The sequence below is a fragment of the Acomys minous genome (genome assembly GCF_964271855.1).
Source record: "Acomys minous genome assembly, chromosome: 11".
NCBI lineage: Eukaryota > Metazoa > Chordata > Mammalia > Rodentia > Muridae > Acomys > Acomys minous.
Window position 1 is genome coordinate 93,836,611 of NC_140492.1, and position 23,426 is coordinate 93,860,036.

The following is a 23,426-nucleotide window of genomic DNA, read 5'->3' on the forward strand; positions in this document are numbered from 1 at the left end:
GGAACTTTAATATAAGAGGCAGATCTCCAAAGGGAAGGTCAGTATGTGTCAAATAAATGAATAAATAATTTAAATGATCCCTGACTTTGGTTCCTTTTGCTGTCCGTGGGTTCTGTCCTGAGTCTGGCTTTCCCTCAGCTGAGGGATCTGGGATCAGTGCAGATTCACACTGTGGGCAGAGCGTTAGTCAGGAGCTGTTGGCTAGGAGGAGGAGGCTCCTCAGGGCTCCCCTTCGCTCTGATCCCCATCAGTCTTGTTGCTGACTCTAGGGTTCCTCCTCTGGAACCCTTTTGGTGCGAACTTTGGGAGGGCTTGAAGGAGTACATTTGGGGCTAGTTTGCTAGGAGAAAATGTGAAACACAGTTTTGATTAAAAAAAAAGCCCAACCAAAGCAAAATGACTAAATAGTGGAAACAGATGATCATTTACTACAGCCCCATCCACCGGCCGGACACTGTAACCCAGATTCGTGCTCTCCAGATTTGTGTAAAACAGAGATGTTTGCAGCCACAGGTCAACAGTTACTTCTTTATTTAGACTTTTTATTTGGACTAGCAAAACTTCCTGCCTGGGCAATACATTTCAAATTCTACATTCTTCTTAAAACTGTTATTATTTTTATCATTAGTGTGTGTGTGTGTGTGTGTGTGTGTGTGTGTGTGTGCGCGCGCGTGTGCACGTGTGTGTGTGAATGAACACATGCCACAGCACACACGTGGATGTCAGAGGATAATTGTGGAATATGTTCTCTCCATCTACCTTTATGTGGATTCTGGGGACCAAACTTGGGTTGTTATGCTTGTGAAGCAAGAGCCTCTTCCTACTGAGCCATCCTGCCACACCCCCTGCCAATTAATTTTTTAATAATTTTATTTATTTATTTTATGTATACAGTGTTCTGCCTGCATGTACACCGGAAGAGAGCATCAAGTCACATTATAGATGGTTGTGAGCCACCATGTGGTTGCTGGGAATTGAACTCAGGACTTCTGGTAGAACAGGCGGCGCTCTTAACCACTGAGCCATCTCTCCAGCCCCGCCAATTATTTTTAAATAATTAAAATGTAGGGGCCCGAGATAAAGCTCAACGACAGAACACTTACCTAGAACCCACGAGGACTTGATTTGGTCCCCAGCACTGGACATAAAAGTGTGAAAAGGAGCAGGCTGAGCACGTGCCTCCGCATTCCCAGCTCCCGTTTCCTCCTCCAGAGAGAATTCTGATTTTGCTGTTTCCATGGAGATATGTTAACTTATTTTAGTATTAATCAATACTGTAAGCTCTGTCTTAAGTGACCTGCTTAGGAGCATAGCAAACATGGGGTATTTTATCCCTACAGTGGCGGAGGAGAACCAGGCTTTGTGACAGTGTAAAATTCAACAACTTGTCTGACACAGAACTTGCAAGAACTGAACTTGAAGCCAGGCCTGACTGATTCCGAGCCATTGGTTTTAACAATTTTGTTTCCCCTTTTCCAGGTGATACACCCTTAAAACACGCACACACACACACACACACACACACACACACTTTCTTACAAGTAGAACTCACCTTTTCTCAGTATGTAGCTTGTATTTTTACCTAAGCATATGTGATAACTATCTTCGGGGCCAGAACCATGGTTTTGACAGCTTGCTTACCTGGCTCTGAGCTCTTGCCTATCTACAGAACTTATCTGTGTGGACAGGGGAGATGACAGTCTCTACCCACAGGGCTATCAGGATGTCGCAGAGCCTCTTGTGAACCAAAGCCTTGTTGGATTGTTGTTGTTACACTCCTCATATAGATAAAAATATAAGAAAATGAGCTACTACTTTTATTCTTCCGGCTTAGACCAGCTCAGGCGTTGCTTAGATAGGATAGCCAATCTACAGTTACTGAATTTGTACCAAGGTATCCCATTTCTCAGGAGCTGGGGGCACACAAGTGAGTCACCTTGTTTCCTGTATTTGGTGCATCTTAGCAACACAATTTAATCATTTCTTTCTCCTGAAGGAAAAAGAAAAGCTAATTTTGTGGACCTTTTAAAGCAAACTAAGATACTCCTCTTTTGTTAACAATTAGCTTCATTCTTAGGTGAATTCTTGGATTTAAAAAAAAAAAAGTATATTGGCAGGTGTGGGAGGGCAGTAAAAATCCCCTGCATCACATCAGCCTTGCTGTCCCAAGACTCTTGGCTTTGATAGCTTCTCTCTCCAAAAAGAAAGGAGACGATGACACAAAGTACAGGCACCCTAAGTCCCACAAGCCGATCAGTTAGCTGGTATGTTTTAAAAGTTATATCCCGCACACGTGATTTTGTCTGTGTTGTAAGGAAGCCATGTGTTCGTAGCATTCGAATGCTGTCTTCCTAAATACAGCCCGTGACTTTTCTGCCATTTCCCATTGCTGTTCTGGTTCTGGACCTACGGTGGTGGGTTCTGAGGCATATCTTAGTCCAGCTTTCAGCTCACATTTCAGAAACTCACATTCCACACTTCAGACTTGAAAAGGGGGCACTCCGCCACAAAACTGATCAGACCCACAGCGCTAATTAACGATGTGCTATTTTTTTCCTTGGCAGCCTTGGTCTCCAGCTGACAGTTGCTGTGTGTGCTTAGCTGGGTCATCTGCCAGGGCCAGCAAAATGGCTCCATGGGTAAAGTGCTTTCTATGAAATCCTGACGACTTGAGTTCAGGCCCCTAGGACCTACATAAGGTGGGAGGAAAGACCGACTCTGCGGTAGTTGTCCTCTGATTAACACATAACGTGCTGTGGCAGGCATGCACCTGTACTCTCACACACAGTAATAATAATAATAATAATAATAATAATAATAATAATAATAATAATAATATTCTAGTATGTGGCACTGATGAGGGACAACTGACAAAAATCTGTGTGATTCTGAGTTTTCAAGAAACTGTGTTTTATAGAGATAAACTGTGAAGGAAAGACATGGACACGCCCCACAGGGATTTTTCTCTGCTGTGATCCAGGTGGCTTTATTTCTACATATGAATGTTTTCTAGTTTTGAATGACAAGAAGAAAAAAAACCTGACCTAAAAAAAAATCTTTTCCCATTATACTGCTTAATGCTAAACCCAAATTGGCGGTATTTACTGAGCACTTTACTCAAAAATCCCCTCAGTAACTCTATATGGTTCAGGGTAGCAGGTCCGTCTTAGAGCTGGAGAGACCAGTGCCAAGAGAGGGCGACTGAATCCCTCCTCCCCACCCCACCCGACCCCACCCCACCTATCCCTCCCCTCCCCATATTCTTTAGATCCAGGGCAAGGTCAGGACGGCAAGTCTACTTTATCTGCAGCCTCTGACACTAGGCAATGAGTAAATGATCAGTTATTGCAAAATAAGGAGCCATTTCCCCTTCTGTAATGAAAATATAACACGAGGAAGGCGCTTTGGTTAAATAAAGCATTAGATCTTTTAACCTCAAGGTCGATGGGCTATACCCACAATGTTTAGCTTCTGTTGGGCCCAGGATCTGCATGTGTCATGGTGATAAAGTATGTACCATGTCACAGTCATTAGTTAATAACTAGTCAGACACGCTTGTTAGGTGCATGCTTGTGGGAGGGAGCAGGGGTCCCTTCAGATACTGGGCGAACAACTGTATGCCCCGCAGGTCCTGCTGGGGGTCTCCTCGATAGTCTCTCTCTTTATTGTCCTATGTTTCCGGCAAGGAAATGCCCACACCTTTTTGCACTGCTCCATAAGCGTATTCACTGAACTCGGAGTAAGGCAAGGCAGATAAAGTCAGACAACTGTTTTGTTGTTTGTTTGTTTGTTTGTTGATTGGTTCTTTTTGAGACAGGGTTTCTCTTTGTAGCCTTGGCTGTCCTGGACTCACTTAATAGACCAGGCTGGCCTTGAACTCACAGCGATTGGCCTGCCTCTGCCTCCCCAGTGCTGGGATTATTGACCCACCTGGGCTGGCCCAGACACTGTTTCTTAAGCAGCATTACTATGTTAATAGTCACAGGCATTCGAATTTTACCCAGGTAGGGAAACCAAACTCCCTTGTGTTGGTAGCAGCACTGAGGAAGCTGAGGCGTAGCTTATGCACACACACGTGCACGCACATGCATGCGCGCACGTGTGTGTGTGTGTGTGTGTGTGTGTGTGTCAAGGTTGATGGAAATTGCACAGTGAACCTACACTGACACTGATGTCCAGATTTATGCAAATGGAGGCCATTATGTATTCATCGGACACGTCTATGCACGTCATCGAGGGATGCTGGGGAAAAGGGGCACTAGCCCATTTCACCTTAACAGAACTCCACTTCTTCTTTTGTTGATGACGCCCTCTACTTTGTAGCCCCTTCCAGCTCATTTCTGCATTTCTCTACATAAGCTATTGGCCTCAAATAATGTCATGAACACACCACATCTGTGTGATGCTGAGAGCACACGCGTATTTACATGCATTCCTGAAATATTCTCATGGAATAGGCAGAAAGATACAAATAAATAAATAAATAAATAAATAAAACTTCATCCTAACCTGACGAAGCCCCCCCATCCCAGCAGATGAAGTGATTTGCTTGGGCTTCCGTGGGAATTCAGGGTCATAAGCCAACGTGGTGTCTCCTTACATAATTAAAACATTTTTTTTTCTGTGCTCACTGCTAGTCATTAGGAAACATGGCAGAAGCAATGAGGAAGAAAGATAGCTTGGAATTCCCCGCTGCTTCTACAGAATGACACCATTGGCCTGTCGCTTACTCTGTTTTCTTTTCTATTTCCAACAGGGAGGTACCTCCTTCCAAACCCGGTGGCAGGTCAAGCCTGGCCTGCCTCAGCAGACACGTCCAACCTCGTGCGCATGCGCAGCCAGGCCCTGGGCCAGTCGGCTCCCTCGCTCACAGCCAGTTTGGTGAGTGTCTTGTGTGTGGTCAAAGTTTCTCTGCCATTATCTCCCTGGGGTGGATCTGGCTACTTCAAATTAACCACAGGTTGGGCAATGGTCATGCTTGGCTCTGTGAATGCCAGTTTCTTCCTGGCCACCCCCAAGTGTGGAATATTTCTATTTGGTTCCATGTCTCCCACCCCCAAGAAGTGAAAATGTTTCTAGTTTTTAGAGACTCCAAACAAACAAACAACAACAACAAAAAACTTTCTGAAAAAACTGAAGGCTATGGTAAAGTCGGAGGGTAAGAGAAACACAGATGGCTCCAATCTGTTTCATATGTAGATCCAGCTAACCAACCCCTTGCCCAACCTGCTTATTTGTTTTTGTGAATAAATGTGTGTGTGGTGTGTGTGTACATATTTACATGACAATGCGTCATTCCTGAATTATCTGAGAGTAAGATGTGTGCCCATTTTAGCCCTTTGCTTTGGCAGTTGTCAACCTGAGGATTTACTCACTGATACAGCCCGGTGTCTGCTTAGTGATCTGGTTCCGTTTTATCAGTGGACTCAACTTGCCCTCTGCAGTGTTGCATCCAGCCTGTGTGCCTGTGCATATTCAACACTCATCTCCTTTCTCTCCTTTGACCTGGTGTGCCTCCTTTGTTTTTCTGACATCAACGTTCTTGAAAAAAAATTTTTATTTATTTTTTTTTAAATTGTTTTTCAAGACAGGGTTTCTCTGGGTAGCCTTGACTATCCTGGATCTGCTTTGTAGGCCATGCTGGCCTCAAACAAAATTTTTATAGACAATCTTTCATATAGTACTGGTCAGCTGGTTTTTCTTAGCGAGACTCTGGTTTGCACATTCCTGTTCCAAACTGAGAACTGGTGATGTGTCCTCAGGACATGCTCTTGACAAGGACATGATGGCTCTCTGCCCTTCACTGCAATCTTAATTTGGAATCACGTAATTAACGTGCTGCCTGGTGGCTCTGTAGTCATTGCCACTGACTCTGTAGGAACAGTCTGAGGAGATAGCATAGGCTGCTCAAATGCACCTCTCGCCAAGTCTTCCGCTGCTTTCAGCTGGCGATTCTTGGAAGGATCGTTCTTTTTTATGTTGACTAAAAATGGTGCGAACTAGGTATGTAGGGCAGTGGTAGAGTGCTTGTCTAGCATTTGGGAAGGCCTGGATTTGATTCCCTGCACAGGAAAAAAAAAATGGCCTTCCAGTACTAGCACTCCCCGTATTGACTAGCTAGAACATATTTGTCTATCTGTTGCTATCATAGACTTTGATTTTCTTGTTTTCTTTCCCAGTGTAAACCTTGATCTTTAACCAGTGTGCTTATTAGATTTTTGTTTTCTTGCTAGACACCTTTTGTGTGTGTGTGTGTGTGTGTGTGTGTGTGTGTGTGTGTGCGTGTAGCTTCCCATGGATGTGGGCATACATGTATGTACACATGTAGAGGACCAAACTTGACATCGCTGTCTTCCGTGAACACTCTCCACTTTATTAGTCAGAGTCTTTTGCTGAATCTGGAGCTCACTAATTCCAGCGACCATAGCTAGCCACCCTACCCAGGAACCCCTGGGGTCTGCCTCGCAAGGGCTGGGATTACAGTCAACTGCCATGCTGCGTTCTAGGGATTCAGCTCCAGCCCTCGTGTTGAGTGACGATCACTGTATCTACCGAGCCTTTCCCTCACTCCGCAGCAGGCCCTTGTCGATGTACTCTAACCCGTGCTGAAAGTCTTTACAGTTCAGGATGGGGATATGGCTGAGCTGCGGAGTGTCTCCTTAGCAGGTGTCGGGCCCCGGGTTTATTCTTCTTCTTCTGCACCCAAACAAAAGCAAAAACATAAAACCAAAAGTCTATACAAGTTATTTTGGGGTTAGTAGTAAAGTTGCACGGTAATCGGCCTTTAAATATCTCTTATTGACAAAAATGTAAATAATATATAAACACACATACATATATCAGTGGGTTGTGGTACTTTATAATTCTATACCCTGTTATGCTGGGTATTTGGGTATGATGCAGTGATGGGGATTTTATTTAGGGCTAGCCTCGAGTCCTTCCCTGGCTTTTTTTTTAAATTTTATTTATTTATTATTTATACAGTATTCTGCCCCCATGTGTGCCTGCATGCCATAAGAGGGCACCAGACCTCATTATAGATAGTTGTGAAGCACCATGTGGTTGCTGGGAATTGAACTCAGGACCTTTGGAAGAGCAGGCAGTGCTCTTAACCTCTGAGCCATCTCTCCAGCCCCCTTCTTTGGCTTTAAGGAGATACATAAACTTGGGGCAAGTCTTCCTTCCTGAAATGTCATGACCTCACCCGCAACTGCAGAGTGCAAAAGCATATTAACACCACCAGGAGAGCCCTTTTGACTCTGAAATTTTCTGACCCTTCCTTCAGAGAAATCAGCAATCTGAGTGTATGGCATAGTGATCTCCAGAAAGGACACTGAAATGGTTGTGGACAGCGTTGTCCCCCTCCTGCCCCATCTTAACCGAGAGGGTTTCCTTGGAGGATGTGTTAAAAAGCTTTTTTTTGGGGGGGGGTTAGCATTTGCTTTTTAAAACGAAAATGCTTCAAAGTCTATGATATTTTGATGGTGTAATTCGAACACTGCAACCCTGATGTTTGAGTAGTAACGTTACAAATATGCTTGCTGGCGAGTGAGTCATTCTGCCGCAAGTGCTCGATTTTATTACCTAATACCTGTGATCGCCTGCCCAGACACAGCCTGACCTTTTCATTGCTCAAGTGCCTGCCAGACAACCTAAAATATTGGGGAATAAGATACAAAACTAAGAAATATAAATAGGTAAACATTGGACGAATGCCCCTTAAAATGGGCCAGATAGTGTGTGTTCTTAGCAAAGAATCATTTAAATTATTAGCAGGTTTACCCCACATGCTTTATGAAGCATCAAGGTGTCGTTACTGAACTGTGGCCTTAGGTCATGGAGGCTAGAAAGTGCTTGAGTCATTTACTGGGGGGCCGGGGAGGGGTGTCAAGGTGTCCTGTTTGGCAGAGCCCCATCTTGGCTTCCTCGCTCTGCTGCAGTTTGTCCCACTATTTTCCTCAGTATGTCGTTGTGGAAGGCTCTAATGCCTGCCTCATTGCCAGTACCGTTTGTGGGACCACATAGCTAAAACACAGGACCTTGAAGTTCAACCTGCTTCACGTTTCTGTAATGTATGGAGTGCTTTGGATTTCATTTATTATTTTTGTTGTTGTTGTTGATCAAAAATAACAGATTGATAGAGAATGCTGATGCCAAGGCTGGCAATGGCAGCTGGCAGCGCCCTTTGTTTTCTTTTCCCCTTCCTCTCGTTTGGCCCTCTTCCAAACAAGCTGAATTTGTGGAGGTGCTCTGTGCAGTAAGACGGGCCTCCTCGCTGACTGATCCTACCTTCCTAACCGTCCCCCCCCCCCCACCTTATTTCTGGAATCTCCTCAGAGCTGTGACCTAATTTTCCTGACTCGTGCATGACCTTTGAATGTTTAATCTCTCCACGTGAGACTGTAAGCATCTTGAGAGCAGGCTGATTAGATGACTTGATGTTTTTTTTTTTCTTTTTGCTCTCTCCTGCCCTTAGCACAGTGCGTAATACATAATAATGAAGGAACGAATAATGATTCATGGAAAAATGACAGATTTCTCTACCCTCAAGGTGAAGGGATGGTATGTGGCTTAATGATATCATCCATCTAAGACCTCTCTGGTTTTGTTGTTCCGTCCGTATCTTACAGTTGTGGCTAGCTTTAAAATCCATATTAACAGGCCAAATCCCATTTGGTGCATGTCAGCCACTCAAAAAAAAAATATGATGACAGAATTGTAACATTATTATCACTGTCCACAATCAAGGCGTGGTCATTAATCTGCTTTCATGTGGCTATGTAGTCATGGTGGTTTAAATGTTCTATTGGTTTTTTTTTCTAATCACTAAATTGAGATATTTGTCCAAGTACAGGAGAACGGGAGGGGGGGGGAGAATTCAAAGTGGTTCTGTTCAAGTGACAGCATCACCTTTGATATGACAAAATCCTTTTCCATCGAAACAGGGGCCTTCTACCTGAATGTTGAGAATACACTATTAAGAAATTAATGAAGGCCATGCAATTCGGTGGGCATGAACTTTAGTAAATGTGTGACCTGTGATGATTTAAAAAGCCATCGGCACACTTGGTCCTGCTAAATACCTTCTCCAGGAGAAGATTAATTTCTAGCCCGAAGTATCTAGTTTTCCTTGGCAATGCTAAATGTAGTTGTGTTCCCTCTCCCAGACACTCTGGGCATTTCAGATAAATGGCATGTTGCCAATTCATCCTAAGTAGCCTGGTAGCTGGCAGAATACATGCTCAGCCGGTGTCTGCCCGCTGGGACACCAGCCGGGAGTGCTGATGAAGTGTCAGCTGTACACTTCATATACATTAATCTGAAGGGGGAAAAACTCATTTTCCCATTTGCCGTCTCCATCTTTCTGTCCCTCCCCACACACATGGGTAGTTTATCAAAGAAGTCATCGTCGTCATCGCCGCCGTCGTCGTCAGGAGCTGGGGGATCTGTACAGATGCTGCCTTCTGCCAGGAGAGATGGGAAGTCCAGGCGGCAGAGGCAGGACCGGTGGTGACTTATTTCTTGGTGGGAAAATATGGTCGTAAGCCTCGCTGACTGATGTGCAGAAATGGCGGCTGTGGCCAGTCGTACGAAACAGTTAGTGCTTTTGCACTCTGCTGTGGCGGCTGGAGGAGGGACTTTGAAAATTAGGTGCCCAAGTATCTCTCGAGTTGCATTTGACCTGAACTGCCTGGCTCGTCTGTCGAGTTCACCTAAAGGGTCCATTCACTTACACCCCACAGCCTTCATTTTCCTCCCTATCTTTACCATCTTCAAATACGCCGCATCGCTTATTTTATATTTTGGGTAGCTATCCCCTCAGCGGATATCTGGGGATGGTTGTGTTACCTTTTGAAAATGGCATGTTACCTGCATAGGTTCTATGAATATCCCCCATACACCATAAGTTATCTCAGTTATAATACTTTATATACACTTCAAGTGCTCTGTAAATATACTACACATCTTCAGGGGTGAGAGCAAGACAGTAGCCTGTTCGTGTGTAGCGTGGACATTTTTTTTTTTTTTTGTCTGTAGTTGGTTGAACACATGGATGAGGAAGGTTGACTCTGTCTCCTATTACTCTGACGTAGTTTTCACGAAGGTAAAGATAGGTTGTTTTTCCCCCCCTGTGTCCCTGCTACTGAGAATAGTTCAGGACTCACCACGGGAGCTAATGCTTACAAAGAAATCCCGGGTTTGTGCATGTTGGCGATCCTGGAACTGACTCTCGTACACTTAACTGTTTTTAGTCTGTTCTGGTTTAATTGATATTGGCTAGCTGAGGCATTGCTCTTCAAGCCAGAGAGAAGCTACTTGCCAATGTATATTCAGGAATTACACCGTAGTTGTCCATTTGGAAGTGAGACGCGCGGAATAGTAAAGCTCTTGTGAGCATGCGCTGTCTGAGAAGCTCTGAGCATGCGCTGTCCGAGACCCATGCCAGAGTCCACTATTCATTAACTCCATGTAAATTTGTGTGGGCCTCAGGTTGTCCATCTGTGGACTAGGGATCAGCATTATGTTACATTTATACAGTTGATATAAAGATTTAATGAGTAGCCTCTTGGACGGAACTTTGTACCATGCCTGTCACTCAAGAAGTCTCCCCGGTCGCCCTCCATGTTTCTGGGGCTGCTGAACAGAACGTGTCTTGGAGATGAGGCTGTGCAGTAGGCTTAACTGGAGTTGGCACTATCACAAAGGACAAAAAACAAACAAACAAACAAACAAACAAACAAAAACTTCACCTCCGAATGAGTAAGTGTGGCCTTCCTGTCTCCACTGGTGGATTGGCTTGTTTCTTTGTTTTTAATCTGTGCCCAAAACAAAATTAACAAACTGAAAGAGCTTTCCAGGTGACTAAACAGTTTTTAAATAAGGAAGGGGCCGTCAAGTACTTTTTTTTTTTTTTTTTTTTACCTTCAAGCTTTTGGTTAAGTGGTGACATTCTGTTTCTTTGGTGATTATCTTTTTATATCATATCCATTTCCCTTAATGGAAAAATTATATTTCATGATGTACTATAAATATTAAAACCAAACTATTTAAACTGTAATATATTCCAAGAGCCATAATGAATATTCATCTTTTGCATTTGCAAAAATGCATTGTGCAGAGTACAGGAAAATTCACTAAACACATGCAGAAATGTATTTTCTTTCTTTTTACTCATTCACAATGTAGACATGATGCCAGCATCTATTTAGGACGCAGTCTTTATTTACAGTCATTTAATATTACATCAATACTTCATTAGCCTTATAGCTCAAAAACAAAAAACCTGATCTGAAGTCTAATTAGTTAACTCCAAGAGAGCATCTATTAAATATTGATGTAGGAACAGTTTGAATGCCCTTGGATAAATTGCTTAGCAGAAGTTGTGGAATACATCTCTGAATTAGCATTTATCCTTAGCTGTTATGACTCAATTTCAAGGCTGCGTAAATGTCTTATTTAGATTATTTCCAAGTTTTTCCTACTGTTAATAATTGTGATATACCCACTGCATAAGTCTTTGTCCACCCCAAAGTATCTTAGAGTAGAGTCTCACAAGGGAATTATTAGGGCAAAACAGCTAAGACTGTGAAGATCTATCTAACTTTTATCACATTATATCCATATTAACGCGTATTACATGTACTCTTGTCAGCAGCTAGTATATTCTTCCAAAAACTAAAAACAAACTTTTCTGCTTTGTTTAGCATAATAATAATAATAATAATAATAATAATAATAATAATAATAATAATATTCTTTTAAACATATGTATTTACAAAGTCAATATAACTATTGAGTGCACTGGATTCTTACAGGAAGCCAGCAGATGTAGCAAGTAGGAAGTAAGCCGTCTCAGTACTAACTTCCCGTTTCCTCTGCATTCTCTAAATCAACTTAACCAGCCCCGCTGTCCGCAACCTGGATCGCTCCTGGGATGCAGGAACTGCTGACTGTGATTACAATGTGTGTAGCTAAAGGCATTATTCCATGGTGCACATTTTTTTTTCATCTGGAAAGTAGTAATCTCAATTGTGAAATAGTGCCTTCAGCTGTGGACGTTATAATCAGAGTCTCAGGAGTGCTTGCATTCCAAGAGTAATACATCTCGTAGGCATTACCCTCTGAGCTAGGTTCTGTTTATAGTAAAGGGATGAATTTTCATAACTCAGTGCTGAAATAGCAATAGGGGGCCCTGAGCAGATTATTATAGGTCAGGCCTAATCCACAAAGATAAATCTCATTATGGGCTCACCTGGGCCCATCCACAGAGGAGCCAGTTTAACACGAGTCTGTAAATCAAAAAATCAGCTTAAACGTGGACTATAAAAATCCTTGCTATGATCCAACTACAGCCTCTGAGAAGAGACACTCTAGCGCGTAGCCTTAATGCTAAGTTAATGCTTAGATGCCCACAGGATAATTAGCAGCCTTCACGGGAAAAACATAGCCATTTGGCTTATTCTGAAAGATGGAGGGATGAAGGAATGCCACATGTGGTGAGGAATGGATTATTTTCAAGGCTGAAATTCAACTTAACACTTCTCATGTCTTAGGTCTTTTCTACAGTTCCTTCTATATATGAGTGCTCTATCTGCAGGCCAGAAGAGGGCATCAGATCCCAGTATAGATGGCTGTGAGCCAACATGTGCTTGCTGGGAATTGAACTCAGGACCTTTGGAAGAGCTGACAGTGCTCTTAACCGCTGAGCCATCTCTCCAGCCCCTCCTGTTCATTCTGAAAAGATTCAAAGGCATTTCCTACCCAGGAACAAGTGCTGTCCTTCCTCAGGGGGGCACCTGCTGGAGCAGCTCGATGTGTGGGTGTCCCTGGACAGGCCAACCAACTGTGAACTTCCTGTGGTCAAGGGCATTTGAGAAAATCTGAGGGTGCTGGTGCCCATTCATATTATATTGTATCTAAATATAAGAAATGCATGTCCTCTTTTAATTACTTGCCATTGTGGAGGGAAGCAAAAACACATTAAAAATAGCAACACTATGAGTGTGTGGGGGTCCTGAGAACTGAACTTGTGTCCTCTGGAGGAACAGAAAATACTCTTAACTGTTGAGCCATCTTTCCAGTTCCATTCTTTGGGTTTTTGTTCTGGTTGGTTGGTTGGTTGGTTTTGGTTTGGTTTTGATTTTTTTTTTCCTTTGGTTGTGTTTTGTTTGGTTGTTTTGCTTTGGTTTTTGAGACAGGGTCTCTCAGTGTAGCCCTGGCTGTCCTGGAACTCAATCTGTAGACCAGCCTAACATTGAGTGCAGAGATCCACCTGCCTCTGCCTCCTGAGTTCTGGGATCAAGGGTGTACACCACCATACCCAGCACCTTTGTTGTTTTTCTACAAACACTTTTATGGCTGGTGTAATGAGAAAATCCAACAACTATATTTAATCACTGGTTGGTTGGCATCTGACGTGCCAATGTGCTGCTTGATTATGAAGGAGCACATTTCTCCATCGTGTTCACTTCTTACTTAATTGACTGTTAGTGGGGACCCTACTATACAACTATTATTAAAGTCTTTGTAGAAACAATGTAGAATTGTTCTTGTTTCTGAAGAGCTGTAAGGCTCATTGAAAGAATTCTAGGAAATTAGAGATGTGGCTGAGTCAGTTATGGCTGTGTGAATTCATGGAAGCAGAAGAATGATTCAGGCTGCAGGTTTCAGGAAAAGCTTTGTAATCTCAACTGAGTGCAAAACCTGCATAGGTTTTAGGCAGGTAAGTTTCAAGACACATTGGACCTATGGAACCACAGGGTGGGGGACAGGTAGAAAGGGTAGAAGGGGATGGGGCGATGGTGTTATTATTATTTTTTTCTTACATGATGCTTTTAGTCAATAGACAGAGGACCACATGAGAACTCCAAGGCTCCTGGGTTATGGCAATGGAGGGAGTTTCCCTGGAAACCTTAGAACACCATCAGCATCCCTCCTCCTAGGATGAAGGAGGTAGCTGGGGCAGCTTCAACCAACCAGTTGAGTGAGTTGTTTTCTTTATTTAGGAAGCCTCTAAGGTAGCAAGAGTGCTTTGTCTATGGTTAAAAGACCATTCAGGGATTTTCATTTAGAGATAATTAACCCTGTTTTGTTAGTAGTGGTCTCCTAGATCCTCTGAGCTCTCTTCTTTGTAATTAGAGGCTATGTTAGTTTCCCTTCATGTGATGAACAGCAGTGTGGTAGAATCCACCTTAGTTGTTTTGTGTTTTTTATTGGTCAGGGTACATCAGCTTCTATTTTCTTTTCTTTTCCTTTAATAGCAATCACAAGTTAAGCCACTGGTGCGTGGCTGTGGAGGGCGTTTTTATAAATGCTGTGCACAAGCATAAAGCCCTGGTAACTCTGACCTCATGCCAGGGGTGGCCATTGTTCCCAGCACTGCTGCTTCTCCTGTTTGCTCAAAGCCTCGGCTTCTGTTCATTTTGCTGTTCATCTGTCTCACTTTGGATCTGTACCTTTCTTTCTTACCCACCACTAAAACTGGAGTTGCTCTTTTTTTTGTTGTTTTTGTTGTTGTTTTTCAAGACAGGATTTCTCTGTGTAGCCTTGGCTGTCCTGGACTCACTTTGTAGACCAGGCTGGCCTCGAACTCACAGAGATCTACCTGCCTCTTCCTCCAGAGTGCTGAGATTAAAGGTGTGCACCACCGCACCCGGAATTGTTCTTTTCTTCTACTCATCCACAAGACTCCCTGAGCTCTACCTCTCATTTGGCTGTGGGTCTCTGCATCTGTTCCGTCAGCTGCTGGGCGGAGCCTCTCAGAGCGCAGTTATGCTAGGCTCCTGTCTGCAAGCACAACAGAGTATTATCAATAGTGTCAGGGGTTGGCTCTTTCTCCCATGGGGGTGGGCCTCAAGTTGGGCCAGCCATTGGTTTGCCAATCCCTCAATCTCTGTTCCATCTCTATCCCTATGCTTCTTGTAGGCAAGACAAAATTTAGGTCGAAGGTTTTATGGGTGGGGTGGTGTCCCTCTCCCTCCACTGGAAGTCCTGTCTAGCTATAGGAGGTGTTGACTTCAGGCTCCATATCCACTGCTGCTAGGAGACTCCATAAAGTCACCCCCAAAAGCTCCTGGGCGCCTCCCCTGTCCCAGAGATGCCTCCCCACCAATCTCCGTTCTCCCTTTTTTCCCTCTTTCTTGGTCCTTCCCCCACTTCTGTTACCCTCCCCAGCCCATCTCCCACCTACTTCGCTTCCTCCAGCTACTTCAAATGTCTATTTTATTTTCCCTTCAGAGTGAGTTTCAAGCATCTTCCTTCAAGCCCTCCATGTTACTTATCTTCTTTGGGTCTATAGATTGTAGCATGGTTATCCTGTACTTTATGGCCAATATCCACTTATAAGTGAGCACATACCATGTGTGTCTTGAGGGAGCTGGAGGAGTCAAGGACACCACAACAGGAAAACCTACAGAATAAAAGAGCCTGGACCCGTGGGGCCCCACAGAGACTGAACCACCAGCCAAAGAGCATACATGGGATGGACCTAGGCCCTACACACATATGTAGCAGATGTGCACTTTGTTCATCATGCGGGTCCCCTAACATGGGAGCAGGGGCTATCTCTGACTCTGTTGCCTGCCTTTGGATCCTTTTCCCCTAGCTGGGATGCCTTGTCCAGCCTCAGTGAAAGAGGATGTGCTTAGTCCTGCTGTGACTTGAGGTACCAGGATGGGTTGGTACCCATGGGAGGCCTCACCTTCTCTGAGAAGAAGTGGAGAGGGAGGGGGCATGAGGGTGAGACTTGGAGGAGAGGAGGTAGGGGGCTTGGATCAGGCTATAAAGTGATTAAATTAAAAATAAATTAAATAAATAAATGGAAAAACAAACAAACAAAACTTGAGTTGCGCTCTTGTTGGCATACCTTAAACAGACTGAGAGCTGAAAGTGCTTATACTAGTAATTTTCACTGTACAGGTTAATATTGAGTAAATAACCCCTGGACTCTAAAATTCCATAGATCAATATGGATGCGTATGTATTAAGTCATTTCCTCAACTTATTCTTTTGTAAGACTGGTAGAGATGGGACTACAATCCTGGCCATTCTGTACCTCACATGGCTTTCAAGGTCAGCTGTGGTTTGAGTAAGAAATTTGCCCCATACTCTTGTGTTTGGACTTACGGCTCTCAGTTGGTGATCCTGTTTGGGGGAACTGAGGAGCTTAGAAGGTGGAGCTTAGCTGGGAGAAGTGGGTCACTGGGCGGGCACTGAGGATTATAGTCTGGTTCCATTTCCACCTGAGTTCTCCCAGCGTCATGATCAGCTAGGATATAAGGAGAAAGTGACGTCCCAGGCTCCCGTAGCCACCTGCTGCAATACCTTCCCTTTCTCAATGGACTGGATCCCCTCACCTGTGAGCACCCAAATAAACACCCCACCTCTCCTCCCTTCAGTAGCATTTGTCAGGTTATGAGAACAGAAGGGACCTACCACAAAGACCTGGCTTTCAAAAACAAAACCTGCAATGGAAGACTATCATGGCTGGACCAGACCCTGGGTAACCCATCTCCTCTTATGCCCAGTGAGACTGTGATTGGCAGCGGCCTTATCTACATTGTGATGTTTTCAAAACATGCAATGTAGAGTTTAGCAATTAAGTGCTGGGTGTGTCGGAACACATCACTATGTGACCCTAGCTCACATAGCGGGGCAGGTTGTTTCCGGGGGCTGAGCAGTCAGTGAACCCAGCTGAGTAGGGAAGTTTCAGGTTCAGTTGACGGGTCCAGTCTCAGAACTCTAAGATGCAGTGCAATAGGAAATAATGCTAACATGCACACACATATACCAAGGAAAGCTACAATGGGAGGAATGTTTAAGAGCATGGGCTTCAGGGCCTGGCTCCCTGGGTTGAACTCTTATTGTACAACCTAGATGAATAACTTTAAGCAAGGAGTTTATGCCTCCATGCCTTTCAACGGCAGGGAAGAGCAATAGAACCTATTCTGTGTGCTGTCTGGTATCAAGTGAGGCCGTACATGTGAGACCACCCACTTGGAACACAAAAGTACAGTCATAGGGCTGGACAAGGTGGCTCAGTGGTTAAGGGCATTGGCTGCTCTTTCAGAGTACCTAGGTTCAATTCCCAGTACCCCCATAGGGTGGTTCCAACTATCAGTAACTCCAGTCTCAGGAGATCAAATATCCTCTTCTGCCTTCCATGTGTACTGCCCACACATGGTGCACAGATGTACATGCAGACAAAACAGCCATACACATAAGATGACAAATAAGGGGAAAAGTTTAAACACACACTGTTGACAACTACTATCGTCTTAGACAAAAGGGTGTTATTGTTAATTTATTGAATCAGGAAATTTTGTCTTTATTTAGTCAAATGCATACTTATGGTTTGCAGTTAACATATTTACGATGCTGGCCAAGCAAAGATCTGCCCCTCTGCACTGTGTTTCAAAGAGCTGTGTGTTGTGTATGTTTTCCATGGCATAATTTGCAAGGCTTAAAGCTTACTTGAGAACAGGAGCCCTGGAGGAGATAACGTGACATTTTCAACATCAACTAAGACATCAAGGGCTGGTACCATTAACATTATTTTAAAAAGTGACTAATAGGAAAAGGTTTAAAGAAAAAAGAAAAAGAAATCCAGTTCATTGTTTTTAATCGATAAAAAAAAAAAAAAAAAAAAGGTCACCCAGGGTCCCAGAACCTTCTTTTCCTTGTTTAAGTAAAAGAATATGACTCATACAAAGTCTTGCTGTCATTTGCGTGGCACCTGTGTATTTGGATTTTTGAAACAGTAGCATCACTTTTACCAAAAATATGGCTAATATTTCCATCTTTTTTCCCCTTGCCAGACTTTGCTGTTTGTTACTCTCCCAGATACAGCATTGTTAGAGGATACTTCTCGGGACTCTTATATTTTTGCTGGCCCACCCCATTGACGAAGCATTTTGAGTCTGAACTCCTAATATGCAAATGTATTTTTAAATGATTTTTATGGAGTCAGCAATATGGCTCATCAGGCCTGATCCTAGGAGCTTGATCCCTAAAACAAACATAACAGAAGGAGAAAACTGACTCCTGCAAGTTGACCTCTGACCTCCATATATGTGTCGTAGCATGCACGCATGTAGACGTGTGTGCACGCACCCACGACAAACGAAAAATGTAAACCAATGATTTTCACGTGCTTACAGATAGTATTCAACATAGCTTGATGCATCTGAGACTCTCCGCTAGCACCTGTCAGAGACAACATTGCCTGGAGGGTTTCAGAAAGGATGTGGAGGCAGGAGTCTGCAAGTGGTAACCATTTTGTTGCCAGGCCCTGGAGAGGACTGAGTGCCCTGAGCTGGCAGGAGAGGGAGACAGAATACACATGGAAGGCTTGAAGGTATACATTGCTGAAAGGAACTAGAGTCACCTCGTCTTTGATGCGTGTCAGCCAAGTTTCAGCGTGAATACCAACTTACAAAGTGTGTAAAACCAGTAACAATGAATAAAGGGATTAAGAATTAGAAACTGGGGCAGTGAGATGCTTTGGTGAGTAAAGCCCCTACCTGCCAGTCCTGACAACCCCAGTTCTTAACCTCTTCGAGTCTAGACTAATGACTGAAAAGAGGTTCAAATCGTGCGAGGCCGGACCCATGTATCCGTCATAAGAGGTGTATTCAATTTCATATTTAGATGGGAAAAAAATAACATTTTTGTTAGTCATGTTCTTCACCATCATTAAACTGCCACGAGTGTCAGTGGTTATTGTGAGAACTACTTCATAGCTGGTTATGTTAATTAGGGTGTAACACGCCTTTAATTGCGTGTATTCAAACATCATGCCATCGCTTCCCCCCCCTTTTTTTCTTCTCCAGATGTAAGACATTCATTTGTTGCTTGAAAAGCTGCAGAATTATAGCTAAGATAACAAATAATTACCAGCAAATAAAACTGGTTCTTTGGAAATATACTCTAATTGGTTAGCTATGTTAAAAGAAAGTGAAAAATATTGCCGTGTTAGGCACGGAAGTCAAGACCATTGCTTATGAAAAGCCTCAGTTTTGGCATTTTCATTTAAAGAAGCCTTCTTATTGCAATTAATATTACCGTTTGGTTTATGACCCTCTAAAGTACATCGTCTTTCAGCATTTCTTGGTCTTCTAACTTTGCTTTCTTATACACGCTACACAATTTGCAATTCAGATCTTAATTCGATTTCCATTCTTTAAAACGCCATCTTACTTGTATTTCATTTTTATTTAAAGTGTGTTCCCTCTCGGTATTCTTGGACGGTAGGCATAAACAAACTCCTAGAAACAAAAAAAAATCAAGCTATTAAATGAGCTGAGAACATAAAGCATTTTAATAGGAATTTCGCATAACTAAACTAAGTATTTGAGAACCCAGGAGCAGAATTACAGCGCTTCGGAAACAAACTTTATGGGACAAGGTGTGCCTGATTTACCTTCTGCTCCAGGGATTTTAAAATCATAACATTTGTGTGGTTGACTCTAAATCTTCACCTCTCCTTGTGTGCCTGACGTGTTAAATATGGCTCTGGAAGATTTAGGGTTAACGGCTGTACGGATGCAGAACTTGGGTCTCTGTGGGGTTTCCAAGTTCTGAATATTCCCCCCCCCCCCGCCCCCTTGTATGGAAGGTGCCACTGTGAGCGTCCATCTTCTGTTTTGAGTGTGTGTCCGTCGGGGCCGGGGGGGGGGGGGGGGGGCGCGGAGTTGGAGTTGTTTTCTTTTTGTCCCCAGCTGTGACCCACATGAATCAGCCCAGCCCGTCATCACCTGTCATCATGTTAACTCTATGACTCACAGTTTCCGTTGCTCAATTACATGGACGTGTGGTCCGGCTCGAGTGTGGGTTTTTCTGAAGAGAGAAGACCATTTCTTCTTATCCTTTATTCTGTACAGTTCAGAGGATGATCTATGGTAGTCCTCCTTTTCATTTTTGAATGAGTGAGTTTATGAAGTATATGGCAAGGCAGAGTAAAAGAGTAAGTGGAAAGTGATCAGTAGATAGTAAAACACCATCTAGAACACCCGGTAGAAAGGCACTTGGGAAACTGAGGCAGGCAGCTGTTGTTCACCCACCTGAGCCTTCTTGCCATGGATGAGCTTTCCGTGGTTGGACCTGACTAGTGCAGTAGCCCCTGTAGGAAGTGGTTCACCTTCAACAAGTTCTCAAGGGTACGGTAGGTTTTACTGTTGAATGCTCTGCTATTCTCCTTCCTCCCCCATCACAGGGTTTTGAGGGGACAGCCCACGCCTAGAAAATGAGCCTTATAGGACATGTTGTTATCATAAACATACTGGGTCTGAACTAAGTGGAGCAACCCCACTCCCGGAACCAGAATCCTCATTGAGCTGAAGCCACACGTGGCATTTTATCAGTATAATGTACGGTGCACTGTCTTTTCGATTCCCTGACTGTTGCCTATAACATCTAATTTTCTTCCATTTACTGTGTTCTGCCTAGTTGCTGCTTAGATTTTCAGGAACTACCACCATCCTTAATGCACAGGCTCTTTGCGTTGCTTTATTTTCTAGGAGGTCTTTAAAACAAAGCAACTGTTGAAGAAGACAGGCCTGTTTGAGGTTGGGGAGCCTCAGACTAGATGCTGGTAGTGACATTTCTTGGCTATGTAAATTTGGGGAGCTGTCACTTAACCTCATGGAGTCCTAAGTGTGGATCTGGATGACCTTGACAGCATCATTGTCCACGACAGAATCAATCATGTCAAAACACACTGCCACGTGCTGTTGTTCCTTCTGCAGTGCTCAGTACACATGGCTGTTTTGGGGCAGTCTGTCCTGCGGCTGGTCCCTCTGTCTGCCCCTGTGTCACAGTTTTTTCGTTACTGGACTTCATGACAAGTCTTAATGACTGTCCAAGCAAGTTCCTCTAGGTCCCAGTAGCTCCTCAGAGTGTAGGTCCTTGTGGCACTTTTATTTTCTGTATAAATTTACTCACAAAATTCTCCACGCTGATTGAGATTTTGATTAAAATAGCATTAAATCTGTAGATCAATTGGGGGAAATTGGCATTTTTATGATGTTGAGTTTTACTATTCTAGAACATGGTATATTGCTCTATTAACCTAGGACTTCTTTAGTGTTTTTCAATACGTTGTTTTTTTTTTTTTTCCTAGAATTTTATACTCTTTGTTAGCCTTGCCCTTGGGGAATTTAAATAATATTCTTTACAAATAAATATTTTCACCTGTTTGCTCAAGTACGAGGGTAATTTAATCAGCTTCCAGACACAGCTTTTGAAGTTAATTAAGCTTCCTAAGTGTGAGTCTTATCTGTAGGTTTGGCTTGGAGTCAGAGACAGTGATAACACACACACACACAAATAAGTTTTTCATGTGTATTTTCCCAGTCTTTATAGATTCTTCTTTTCTTAATTAGGGCCTGCTGGGTTCAGTTGAACGGGAGCAGTGGTAGGACACGTCCTTGTCTTCATCATAAACAAAATACCTTCGTCATTCCATGCCAATGATGGTAACCACTGCAGTCTGTGGGAGAGCCTGTTACCATATGCAGAATACCTCTTTGCCTATTTAATTTTTTTTAAAAATAGCAAATTCTGGACTGAGGATGTGGCTCAGTTGTAGAACTCCTGCTTAGGGCTATGGATTTAATATCCAGTACAAAAATAACATTCTTTGAAGCTATAAAATTGCTTCATTTAAAAAAGAAATTTCACGCCGGGTGGTGGTGGCACACGCCTTTAATCCCAGCACTCGGGAGGCAGAGGCAGGCGGATCGCTGTGAGTTCGAGGCCAGCCTGGTCTACAAAGTGAGTCCTGGACAGTCAAGGCTGCACAGAGAGACCCTGTCTCAGAAAAAAAAAAAAAAAAAAAAAAAAGAAAGAAATTTCACATTCTTGATGATAAACACCATGTTATCATGACAAATTACTTTAAATCAAGCACGTTTGTTAGAAAATTTCTGTGTTTGCAAATGATACCACCTTGCACTCTTTTTTGTCTTTTTTAAATTTATTTTTGAGACAGGGTTTTTCTGTGTAGCTTTGTTTGGCTGTCCTGGACTCACTTTGTAGACCAGGCTGGCCTCGAATTCACATAGATCCACCTGCATCTGCCTCCCTGGGTGCTGGGGATTTCAGGTGTACACCATCACTCCTGTTTCTCTTTGGCTTTAATATTAAGGCAAACTCGCTGAACAAAGCAAATTAGGAATGTCTGTCATCCGGCTATCTCGGCCCTAATGTTGTGTAGCAAGTCAGTGTCTCAGAGGCAGGTCGTGCTACCTCTGGCCGTGGCTGAGCATAAGGGCTGCAGTTGGCTGGGCTCTGAGCACTTCACTGGTAGCCTGGCGTGGCTGGTGTCCGTATTACAGGTTAGTCATGTCTGTGTATGCCTGTCATGCTGGGATCCTGGCTGGTGGGCAGTGGTGATCTGTGTAAGGTCATCATATGCGGGAGGTGGACACTCTTATGAGGCTACCAGACCAGAAGTCGACATAATGTCTCTTTTCCTGATGACCGTTGTCCTACAGTCAGACATCAGTGGGCTAAGGAGAGAGGGGCCATGAACAATAATTTTATCTTTCACAGAGTAAATTCTCTCATTTTTTATGTTTGGTAGAGTTTATGTTAAGAATTGATTCCCCTGCTTCTTGTCCTCTGAATGTTGTCTAGAGCTGTCAGACTTGGGATTTGTGGGGGAATTTTTGACAGATGCACATTTTAAATAAAAAGACTTTGGATTTTAACCCTTTTCATGATAAAATTTAGTATTTTGTCATCCATTCTGTGGGTATTTAGTAGTTTATCTTATTTTCAAATAAGTGTATTCTGGGTATTATCTTATATTTTGAGTATCAAATATTTTATATCTGGAGGCCTAGGCTACCCTGAAACTTGATAGGTAGACTAGGCAAGCCTGGAACTTATAGAGATCTGCCTCCTTCTGTCTCCAGAATGCTGAGATTAATAGCATGCACCACCAGAGGACTGGGCACGTTTTCCATTATTTATGTTACTTAGGTTCATCTTTTCTGTAACATTTGTGCTTTTTGTTGTTGTTGTCGTTGTTAGGTTTTTTTCTATTCATTTCCAATGGCTTGATGTGAGATTTAAAATGGATTTTTTTTTTCTTCTTCCTCGATTCTAAGAATATTCTTATTTTCCTGGTATCCCTACATGTTGGTTTTCTAGTATTTGGAGATTTACTTATCTTTTAAGGAATAAAGAACATTTCCATTTCTTAGTCACCTCCAAGTGGCCAGCTGGTTGCTCCAGCATAATTCAACACTCCTTTCCTCTGTAATCTGTAACACCACCTTTAGCCTATGCTCAATTCCCAATTATATGAGAGCTGTGTATCTTGGCTGCTGTTCCCTTGATGTCTCTGCTTTCCTGTACTTACACCACATCATCCAATTCTTCTTGGCTTCTGTCATGTGCACCATCTAGGATAGTTGGTAGGG

General features: G+C 43.3%; 1 protein-coding gene across 10 annotated transcripts in view; it reads left to right on the forward strand.

Moving 5' to 3' along the window:
* The window catches only part of MAST4 (microtubule associated serine/threonine kinase family member 4), a 617,295-nt gene that overhangs the window by 202,269 nt on the left and 391,600 nt on the right, over positions 1-23,426 (forward strand). For all 10 annotated transcript variants that reach the window (XM_084800734.1, XM_084800722.1, XM_084800737.1 and 7 more), the window contains exon 3: positions 4,757-4,881. In XM_084800734.1, the coding sequence (XP_084656860.1) occupies positions 4,757-4,881 (125 nt within the window). The remainder of the gene's footprint in view (positions 1-4,756; positions 4,882-23,426) is intronic.